General features: G+C 29.7%; 1 protein-coding gene across 1 annotated transcript; it reads left to right on the forward strand.

The window, feature by feature from the left end:
- Nucleotides 1-5,043: 5,043 nt before the first annotated feature.
- LOC131656030 (tryptophan aminotransferase-related protein 2-like) lies at nucleotides 5,044-11,462 on the forward strand. Its single transcript, XM_058925811.1, has 5 exons — nucleotides 5,044-5,400; nucleotides 9,577-9,880; nucleotides 10,328-10,608; nucleotides 10,726-11,027; nucleotides 11,138-11,462. Exons 1-5 carry the CDS (start codon nucleotides 5,126-5,128, stop codon nucleotides 11,314-11,316), a joined length of 1,341 nt encoding a protein of 446 aa, XP_058781794.1. The 5' UTR covers nucleotides 5,044-5,125; the 3' UTR covers nucleotides 11,317-11,462.
- Nucleotides 11,463-12,203: the final 741 nt, after the last annotated feature.

The raw sequence follows: 12,203 nt of genomic DNA on the forward strand, positions 1-12,203 counted from the left end.
ATTTTTATTTAAAATAATTTTAATATTTGGAAGATGAGTAAATAATTTATGCTTATGATAATTTTAAAATTATTTATTTATTTATTTTTTCACGTTTTATTTTTGAATATTTTTTAGTCTTGAAAAGTATTTATGGTTTAGATAATGTTAATTTTAAATAAAAATATTAAATATATTCATATCCTAACTATATTTAAGTTTATTTAAGACAAATATTTTAATAATGATTTACTGAGCAAATAAAATAATTTCTTGATTGCATTTACAAATATTGATGTTAAAGAAAAAAAAAATCAAGTAGAGTGTTCTTTATATGGAATTTTTAAATCATAACCGTTAATTAAATCAAATGATCAGTATTGATAGTTCTCGTTTCTCACATAAATATCAGTTCTCACTGGATATGCTCCCTATATATATATATATATATATATATATATATATATATATATATATATATATATATATATATATATATATATATATATATAGGGGACGACTCAAGTGAGAACACTTGGTTATTATGAGAAATGAGAACAATGAATCACGACCATTAAATTTTGATTTTGTTGATTTTAATGGATTGGATTGGTTTCTTTTTCTATGTTGATTTAAAATAAATATCAAGGATCATAGAAAGAGAAACCAATCCAGTCCATTAAAATCAACAAAATTAAAATTTAATGGTCGTGATTCATTGTTCTCATTTCTCATAATAACCAAGTGTTCTCACTTGAGTCGTCCCCATATATATATATATATATATATATATATATATATATATATATATATATATATATATATATATATATATATATATATATATATATATATATATATATATATATATATATATATATATATATATAGAAAAGTAAATAGAACCAATACTGATTGGTTATTAGGGCTTACTCCAACTGACTACCAAAGCAAACACGATTAAGAGTGGAATCAGGTTTAGAGAGAAACCAGATATGATGGATTAATCAGTAACATAACTCTGACATCCAAACCTTGGTACCGCATGCATTTAAGAAGAAGAGGAGAATTGCATCGCATTGCCTGACTGTATTTGTGATTGATAATTATTGTGAATTAATCTATGTAATTGAAGAATAATATGATTAAGCTACCCCTGCTGTTTTATGCACCATTAACATTTATGAATGTATTCTCATCCCTTGTTTGCTTCTTGTGTTAACTTTACGCATATGGTGCAGATACTCAAGTAGAGACTGGTAAGCCTTAGATGTTGGTTGTGTGGAAGATGGCTAGTGGCCTTCTTCGTTTATTGCTTTTCGTGTTGTTTAGTTACCTTGTGTCAGTCTGATAGTGTAACACTTGGGTTGAGATCATTTTCTTGATTTATTCTCCGAGTTGTTGAGTTTATCTAAACTGATGTTTTATGAGTTGAAGTAATTTCTATTTTTATGAGACCATGAAGTGATGTTTTTAATTGTTCAATTTTTCGTTGCTATTAATTATTATTTGAGGAAGAGGTTTAAATGAGAAATATGTGACACCCTTTTTGAGAAAAATTACTCAGATTATTTTATAAAATGCATGTTGGAGTTTAGGGTGTTAAACAAAACCTCTAAAACGAAAATAACGGTCCACCCCTTTGGTAGCTAGTCGCTATAGAGGACGCAGTGAGTTGGCCACACACCGACCTCGGACCAGGTTTTCACCTTGGAGGGGGGGAACCGACCTTTGGCTGGTTATAGTCTGAGAAATGCCAAATAAACTTCAAGGAAAGACCTCGTAAGTTCGCATGAAGTTCGGAGCATAATTCCCGGGATCAAAAAAATATAACTTAAATAGGTAAAAACAGTGTCACATATATTTCATTTTAACTATATTTTACACCACACGATGTTATTAAAAATGAAGATACTTATTCTTAAGGGAGATGATCTTGTCATCTTTGAGCACCTGGTTGGGTCAAATTTATTCCTTCGAAACACGTAGAGGATGGTGAAAATGCTTTACTTGCTATAAGGTGTTCTCATATGACTGTGAAACAGCAGTGATGCTAGCAATGAAGGAATCAGTTAAACTTTGAGGCAGGGAGGCATTCTCAAGATGCAGGGCTTCTAGATCTCCCTAAACCGCAAAAAGAGATGCATGAGTAGACAATATAGTAGCCCAGACAGAAGTTAGGGTCTTGTCCTTCCTTGTTGCACCCATTACCAAAAGACTTACTTTGTTATCTAGAAAGCCATAAAGATTAAGGGTACTCAAAGCATCACCTACCCAGGTAAGAGAAGCAAAAGCTTTTTCTATTTATTGCAATTACGTGTCCCTCTGTAGTGTCAATCTACAAACACTTTCCTTCCGCCGTTGTTTCTCATTGTGTTCTATTCAGATACAAAAGTGTCCCAATATTCGGCCCTACCAATGGCCCGAGAAGTACATGTATGTTGAGTATAAAGCTCCAAAGTCGACAATTATTCATCAAGAGTGCGCCCGGTCAAGTTGGCTAAATAGGAACAGTCTTCTTTTAAGGATGAGACTTGGTGCTCTTAAGGAGGGCGGAGGCATAACCCCATTAACTGTGCAAGAGCAGGAGGATACGATGCGCACAATAACCAGCAAGGATCATTTGAATCACCATCACCCCTAACAGACCTTGAGGGAGAAGGAGCACCTCCCAACCTCAAAGTATTTGAAGAGGTTGCCTTAAGAGACGAAGCGCCCCCTGATCTTTTATTTAGTCTACAAATAAATATTACCAAAGTAAGCACATCCCTAATTACCAAAATAAAAAAGGGGGAAAAATACGTTTAAAAACTCGCAAAAAATGATCTTCCCTTCTTCCTTGGCATGTGCATCCATCAGTAGGAGGATTTTGATATGTCTTTTCAAGCGCTTATGTGAAGCTTCATCCCAAGGAGTAACTCCCCTAGTTAACCCAACTACTTGACAAAACCCGCCAGTCCTTTCTTGAAATACATATCCTCTAGATATATGTCGTCCCATTTATAGTCATACAATCTATTTTGCATCAAGAAATGACTCTTGTTTCAGTACTTGGGAAACAAGATGGTACACCTACCTCCCACTCCGTCCCCTACGGTACACATCGTTGCATGAGCCTCCAGGAAGAGAGGGGTAACCAGGATGAATCAATTTTCAAAATGCTTAAAACTCTCCGAAAAAATTCCGAAACTACGAACAATTTGCACCAGGTGAATCAAACCATGGTCTCGTGCCTGAGTCGCAGAACCACGTTGAATTTGGAAGAGATGGAAGAAAAGGCATAAAGAGGGTTTCCCATTTAAATAATCACACCAATATTAGAAGACTTTTACATACACTCAACTTGCAAGATGCAACTTCGATGGAGTAACCATCAATTGATTTAGAACTTCTATTTCAAAGATATTGAAGGGTAGTCAAAACCCATGATCAAGAAAATACACTTATAGAAAGGGATGGCATAGTTACCATACTCTCTATAGTTTCTCTCATTTTCACTAGGAGGTAAAGACATCCTAATCTGAAAATGGACCAACATGCAGAAAAGATCTGTCAAGACCACCCTCTCAAGCAAAGACAAAAACACTTAAAGAAGAAACATGGTCTACCCAAGAAGCACAAGTATCTTCTTTTGATTTTTGACTCATGATAAACATTGCTTTCTTCGAGTATTATAAGGGAAATCATTGTAGAAAATGCATATGATAATGAAGCAAAAAGAATGTCCCAAAGAAATGTGAAAGTGACCACTCAAGAATCATATGATAACTCGCTAAAGGAAATAAAACCCTATCAACGCTTCAGATCACCCCTATGAGACACTCAATTGTTTAAGTTCTCGAAGTTCATTATGAGGGTACCGCCGAAAAGACCTTTGAAGCATGAGGCGCGTTAAAGGTGCAAGTTCCCAAGAAATAGTAACATCTTATCTTGGTTTTCCATTTAAATGAAAAGTGTGATCGATAAATTAGGCATAAACAATAAAACTTGCATTGTCATACAAAGACAATGGCTTAGGGGCAACTATTTTGGACCTACCAGAATGGTCATTAGCCGACCACCCAAAGGAAGTCCCGATTCTTTCAAATTGCTCACAACACACGGGAGTTACGCTATAGAAGATTACAGGTAATCTAGGTCAAAGATACATCCAAATACATCCACGACAAGGAAGTTTTGAATCCCCGCTTTCCGTGCCTAGAGAATAATAGGTTGTTATAACTGCTCCATTTTGTAAAAGTAACACGCAAATAATCTCAAGTACGCAATTTCAATTTCAAATTTCATTCACTCTTCACCTTCACATATTGACTTTAGAGTTAAAATGCCAACCTTGGAGGTTGCCCATCCCACTCCTTATCGAAACCTCAGATGCATCGTTGTCCATCACAACCACCGATTTTCCAACCAATTTTAGTTTCTTAACGGAAAGGATCCTTCATGCATCTCCAGATTGTATATTCGCTACTTCGCGAACAATTAGTTCATTAGTGTCTTTGACATATATTGAGTCTCGAATTTGTCCCAAACCTCCTTTAGTATCGCCAGGTCTAAGGTATGCTACATCACCTCGTATATAACATATAAGTGAATCAATCCTCCAACCCTCTCCTTCATCTCTGCCTAATAGGTATCAGATGACAATTAATCTCGAATGGGTTAAACGTCCATTTGCCTGCACGAGTCTTTTCACTTATATATCTAATATATTTTTCATTTTTTGATGTGAGACCGGACCATTTCCACTTGAATTTCAACATTATATTTTGAAGTTGTTTCTTTACTCAACCTTTAAAATTTAATTATAAAATTCATATATTTTATTCCATCAATACAATTGGTTCATAAATGCTACCACTTATTTTATTTTTTATAACAAAGATTAAAGTTAAAAACACATTTAAATATAAGAAAGTAAGACATTTAAAATTCTAAAATATAAAAATTAAACAATTTTGTATTCCGAAGGTGCTGCTTCTATAGCCTCCCAAATGGTCCACCCCAAATCACAACTTTATAAATTAGTACTATAATGCAATGAAAGAAAGCAATTTAGTAGACTCTCCCTCACTTTTTTCTTTCTATCTTTCTATCAATAATTCATCTTTTTCTTTTGCTCTGTTTTTCTTTTTCATTTTGACAGGACATGGCCAAGATTCCCAATACAGTATTACTCTCTTCCAAGCACTTGTTAGTGTTATCACTCGCTTTAAATGTCAGCTTCATACTGCGAATGCTCTATGAAGGTGAACAAGGACACAACAACATCTCTTGTTACAAAAATGGAACAGATTTTGACACAAAAACACATAGCAATATCCTCAAATCACGTGTTGTTATGTCATCATCCACTTCGTCTTTGGCAAATTCTACATGCATAGACGTTAAAGCACGCAGCAACAGAATTATCAACCTCGATCAGTAAGTTTATATTAATGTTACGTTAATATTCTCTATCATCTTATTTATAATTTTTTTTTTAAATTTATTGAATAAATAATATATTTAATATATATTATTTAAATATATTAATAATTCAATTTATGAATTTAAAAAATAAATTTTTTCTTATAAATAGACTCAATTTATGAATCATAAAGTTTTGATAAAGTGATTAAATTGTGATTCAAATAATCTGTTATGATTGAGCCAAAGGGAATATTACTGGCTATGTCTGAGTTTAGGGTAGCTAGGACAGGACAGTAGTTTCAGGCTTCTCTGCTCTATTTTCAAGAATAGACAGAGATAAGTCATTGTCTTTAACGTGCATTTTTTCTCACAACACACTCAAATAGTATCGATTTTTGTTTCATTATTATTTCTTCAGCATGTTCAATTTAAATCAATCTTATTTTAAAATAATATTTTAAAAAGTTCGACAAAGTTTTATATTTCAAGACATAAACAATATTTAATTAATTAATAGTAATGTGCAAATTCCATTGCATTATATTTATCTTTATTTATAATAGTGGAAAATCAAACAATAATTAATAAAGTAATGTTTTATTTTTCCTAATAATTATTGTATTTTTTAATACATAACAATTTTATATCTTAAACTACAGTTGTTTTAAAATGAAGAAATTAGTAGCTAAATAAATATACGAGGGATTCTAATTTCTTGATGGTAAAAACTAGGAAATAATTGAGTTTCTTTACAAAATTTAAATATTTAAACTTTACTTTTAAAAAATTAGTTATAAAAAATTCAAAAGAAATTAAAAAACACTAATTATGTTTTTTAACTCATAAAATCACTTTTAACTTTTTTGATACTGTTTTTTTTTCCTTTAGACACTTTCATATTTGTTTAAATAATACATTATAAATTTTTAATCAATTATTATAATTGATACATTATTTCTATGTGTTTAATCACAATATTCATAATAATTTCAAAATAAATAGTTTAAAGTGATTTCAAAAACTACCAAATATATAATTATTATTTTTAATTATTGTTGTTAGTCTTTTTAAGAAATTAATATATATATATATATATATATATATATATATATATATATATATATATATATATATATATATATATATATATATATATATATATAAATTTTAAAACAAAATTATATTTTTAGATTGAGACAGTAAAAACAATTGCATTGGAAACAATGATTAGTTTTGCCCCAAACTCAAAGCTACATCACAAAATAAATATTTTAAAGATTGATATACACATATTAAAAAAACTAATAATTAAAAAATAAATATAATAATTTTACAAACTTCTTTTAATTATTATTGATTATTATACATTGTTATAAATATATAATATAATTTAATAATTTGAAAATAATGTAGATAATATTTTTTTGTTAATATGCAGACAATATTTATTAGAAGTGAAATTGGTACAAATTAATTAATAATGTATTGAAAAGATAATGAGATAATTATTTTAGAACAATTTCTTTAACTACACTAATTTTAGGATAGTGAAAAAGACAAATTTTTTTAACTACATTTATTTTAAGACAAAAAAATTATATAACCCATATGAGTTCAAATTCATATCCAAACCAACCCAATTCACATTTCACCTAAATCCCTTCAATTACAACTCGAATCAAATATGGTAATGTTATGTAATAGTTTTATAAGAGATTTTTAAAATAGTGGAATGTTATGTATTAATTATCCAACCTAAACCAACTAATAAAAATAATTGATTGATGTAAAAATTATTTGAGTTTATTATAAAAAAACAAGTTTTTGATTTTATTCAAACTAATAAAATTTGATTGAATTGGATAACAAATTTGATAAAACTTAATATGTCATTCCAACCTACAGACATATTAGTCAAAATATTACCTCCTAATGTTGCTCATTTGGTAGAATATAATAGAGTAACTTTGAAGAAATATAATCATAAATAGACTATGTATTAACAATATTCACTTTAATATTATAGAGTGGAAGGATTATTTTAACTGTTTTAACTATTTTGGAATAGTTAAACCTAAAAATTAAAAGAATTTTAGGTTCAGAATATAATATTTGATAAAAATGTAAATATAATATTAATTAAAAAAGCCAATTTAATATTATGTTTTAACATTTATTTTTTTAATTTAATAAAATATATGTAGATCTTAATTATTATTTTAAAATTAAATATCATACTAGTTTGAAATTGAATGTCAAATAGATTAATAGCACTCACATATATTTCCACAAACAAAATAGTGAATATTTTTTAAAAAATAGTGTTAGAATGAGTCTTCCTAGGACCACTATCAATTTTGGTATTATCCTTAAAAATATAATATTTTTTCCATAAATTAAACTTAGTTCATTTATTGTACTAATATGGAATTCAATGTTGGATCCTTGACTAAAATACTATAAAATATTTGGTAAAACAAAATAAATGTTTTTTTTTGAAATATTATATAACTTTATTATATTAAATATTCAATTTTTAAAAAATTCTTAAATTAACACCAAATTATATACATTACAATCCAAAACTCTTCTCTCCAAAAATCTTTCAAAATTTAGTTTTTATTTTATTTTTAAAGTTGTTAATTCATAAATCATCAATAATTTATTTACAAATAAACGTAGTTATCAAGAGTTAAACTTTAAATCAACAACCCCCTTAATTCAACTAACAAATACCATCTGAACTATCTCATCTACCATTTTCAAAATTTAGTTAAATAAGTCTACTCGATAGAAATACAAATCACCTGTACAATAAGTTTATACTCCTTTCACCGTAAATTTTTCAAGAAACTTCATCTACTAGCTTATACACACGTGTAGTTTTTAAATTTACCAAGTACTGTATAAGTTTAGTGTGTGTTTAGTAGCAATGCAGGTCTTCGCTACTACACGTTTGTACACACTCTCCACCGTCAATTTTCTTGAAGCTACTGCTGGCTTTTACACCATGCGGTCACACCCTAATTTTTAAATTTACCAGCTAAGTAGACTAGAGATAGGTCCAAGCCACCAATTTTGGAGGTAGCCCTCTATAGGGTCGTGACATTACTTAACTAGGCAGCACCACTACACCACCACTATCAACGGGTCCTCAGTTGACATTTTTTATACCAAAATCATCACATACATAATTAGGCCAACCTTTTAATCTGGACTAAGATTATTATTTTAATTACTCAATGATTTTATAACTATAATTTCACATTCTAAATATGAATAAGTGTGAGACTGCATGAATTAAGATACATTGTAATCCTATCATATGAAACTGTCTTTTGGGGTGTTTGAGTGACATTAGATTTTTACAACTTTTTTTTCTATTTTAGACTACTTTTGGCCGCACAAATTTAAATCATTCAATCATATAAACTTTTTATGTGCTTTTTAATCATTCAATTATCTCCATTTCCATATGGTTTATGGAATCTGAATCTATAATTAATCACTTCATTGTGGGTCCTACATAAATGGAACTCCACCTCCAATGATTTCTGTCCTATTAGCTTTTTCCATTTACTGTGAATCTCATAATTGTCAATGCATTATACATTACACATCTTAATTTTCATTGTTTGGCTCATGTGGACACTTGAGTTTTTTCTTTTATTTTCCATAACCTGACACATGTAGATGTACCCCCTTATTAAATACTCCCTTCTTACATGTTCATTGCTCCTAGCCCTAATCGAAACCGATCCAAAAATAATTATTAGTCCTCACTAAGATTTGGGGACAGAACTAGGTGATTTATGGATATATAAATTTTTGTCACTACAAGAAGGGTCAATAGTTCTGTCCTCTGTCCATCTTATGTCGCATGAGAAAAGTTCATGAATGTAAAATTTATTTTATTTAAAAATAAATAAATTATGTTGACATGTCGGTAAAGATTTGAAATTTAAGAGCATACTCCGGTCTGTGTCTTAGATTCGAACTCTGTTAGATATTAATAATATTTATCTTGATTTAATTTATATAAAATTTTGCTCTGACTTTAAATGAGTCTCTGCTAGTGGACAGTGAGATTGATACCTTTAGACTAGTTGGTTGCAAAGCAAGATGTTAAATTTAAAATAAATATATTTAAAAAATGAATTGTGATAAGTTGACTTAAATAAAATGCAGTGGCAATCCGACAGTGTATGAGAGATATTGGAGACAAAGTGGTGACAAGACAAGTATAACAATCAAAGGATGGCAATCCATGAGCTATTTTGTGGATGTGTCCAACATATGCTGGTTTCTTGAGGCAGAGTTTGCAAAGGAGGTAATGAGGTTGCACAGAGTGGTCGGGAATGCAGTAACTGAAGGACGTTACATTGTTGTAGGGACAGGTTCCTCTCAACTGTTTCTTGCTGCACTATATGCTCTCTCTCATTCTCAAGCAACTCAACCAATCGACGTTGTCTGTGCCGCACCCTACTACTCTGTCAGTGCCCTTTTCTTTTTTCTTGCTTATGCATGTTGCATGATTCATCAATATTTATTTATTACATGGATTGATTCTCTTGTCTATTTTTAGGCCATGTGAGATTTTTCTGAAATGGATATTAATTAATTATCACATTCAATGTATTCATACCATTTTCTTATCTATTTTGTCTCCTATTATGTAGTAGTGGTACTACTTTTGCATGTATACTTGTTGCATCTTTTGTTGAAGGGTCACATGCCTTAATTTGACATTAATCTTTGGCATGTTTGTTGTCTCATACGCATTAGTGTCAGACACTAACATGGCATCAGCACATGTAATACATTTAATTTATTCATTTTTTAAAATTATCATTCATGATGATGTAATATTGGTGTCGTGTCTGGTGTGTCTTTATGTGTTTGATGATTAATTAGTACTAGTTTGTAATTTGCATTGCAGTCATACCTAACAATGACGGATTTTCTAAAATCCGGGCTATACAAATGGGGAGGTGATGCAAATAGTTACGAGAAAGATGGTCCCTACATTGAACTGATAACTTCACCGAATAATCCTGATGGACATGCGAGGACCTCTAAGGTTAACCGTAGTCAGGGACTTCTGGTTCACGACCTTGCATATTACTGGCCGCAATACACTCCTATATCATTTCCTGCAGATAATGATCTAACCCTTTTTACTCTCTCAAAAATCACCGGTCATGCAGGATCGCGCATAGGGTAAGTTACATATAACTCCATAAAACCATAACTACTTTTTTTTTTTTGACGAAAAAATCATAACTACTTATAATAAATTGGAAAAGTAAAAAAAATGCGTCCTTTTTGTTCTTCTAGGTGGGCACTTGTGAAAGACAAAGAAGTAGCAAAGAAAATGACCAAGTTCATAGAGTTAAACTCAATAGGAGTCTCAAAGGATTCACAGCTCCGGGCTGCTAAGATTTTAAGCGCGGTTTCTGATAGTTGCAAACAAGAAAACTCTCTAGAGGGTGACTCATTCTTCGAGTTCAGCCATAAGGTCATGACAAAGAGGTGGAAGCTGCTGAGAGAAGTAGTAGACCGTGGTGAATTGTTCAGTTTGCCTCAATTTTCTCCTGCTTTCTGTAACTTTTTCAATCAGGTGTTGGAACCTCAACCAGGTACATACTATATACTTTATACTTACTATAAACTAAAGTTTAATTTAATTGAAGATTTTGAGGTAAATTTGTTGTAGGAGTGCTAATGTATATAATGATATATTTTGCAGCTTTTGTGTGGTTGAAATGTGAGGGAAATGTGGAAGACTGTGAAAGCTTCCTTAGAGAACACAAGATCTTAACCAGAAGTGGAAGACAGTTTGGGGTTAGCCCAAAATATGTAAGAATTAGCTTGTTGGATACTGATGAAAATTTTAGCCAATTTCTAGATAGATTATCTAGCATATAGTCCATGTAATGAAAATTTAGTTGTGTTGGGAAGTGAGTTGCTGCAACACAATTTTGATCATTTAGGTGTACTGATGCACAATATGTATGGGGATCAGATAATGTATTGGCGCACAATATTATTTATAAGTTTTTAGTAATAATAATACGGATAGGGATACGAGCATATCCCAAGATCCATATTAGAATTTCAAAGAGTTGATTTCATGCTTGAACAATAATTTTTAAAGTTAGGTGATTGTACTAGAAAGATAAGAAAATTAAAATTTTGATATCCATACATAACACCCGAAGGATGATATCTCAAATGATTGTATGCTATATGCAGGGAAGGAGCCAGAAAATTTAAGATGTGATATATATATATATATATATATATATATATATATATATATATATATATATATATATATATATATATATATATATATATATATATATATATATATATATATATATATATATATATATATAATTTAAATTATACATATTTTTGGGACATAAAAATTAATTGTATATATATTGAATTATTTTTCATTATTATGTCACTTTCTTATATTACTAATAAAAAATTTAGATTAACAATATGTATACTAATTAAATTGTATTCAAAATTTGATAATGTATTACTTTTGTGTGTAAATTATATATTATTTTAAAAAATATACATCACTATTATAAATATTTTTAATACATAAACAAAATGATAATAATTATAAATATTATATAACTACGAGATTTCGGGTTAAAATTCAAATAAAGGTTATAAGTATTTATCACATTAATTTTACAAAATCTTAGAGACACTAGTGAAACATGTTTATTGATAAATAAATATTATAACTTAAATTATTAAATTTGAATAAATAAATATAATATTTTAAAATA

Source organism: Vicia villosa, linkage group LG3 (genome assembly GCF_029867415.1).
Source record: "Vicia villosa cultivar HV-30 ecotype Madison, WI linkage group LG3, Vvil1.0, whole genome shotgun sequence".
NCBI classification, from domain to species: domain Eukaryota; kingdom Viridiplantae; phylum Streptophyta; class Magnoliopsida; order Fabales; family Fabaceae; genus Vicia; species Vicia villosa.

What these genes read in the sequence shown, in the direction of transcription:
- LOC131656030 (XM_058925811.1), top strand. Translation starts at nt 5,126, where the DNA reads ATGGCCAAGATTCCCAATACAGTATTACTCTCTTCCAAGCACTTGTTA. An exon ending in GTGCCGCACCCTACTACTCT is followed by an intron (nt 9,881 to 10,327) that starts GTCAGTGCCCTT and finishes TTTGCATTGCAG; the next exon opens with TCATACCTAACAATGACGGA. An exon ending in CATGCAGGATCGCGCATAGG is followed by an intron (nt 10,609 to 10,725) that starts GTAAGTTACATA and finishes TTGTTCTTCTAG; the next exon opens with GTGGGCACTTGTGAAAGACA.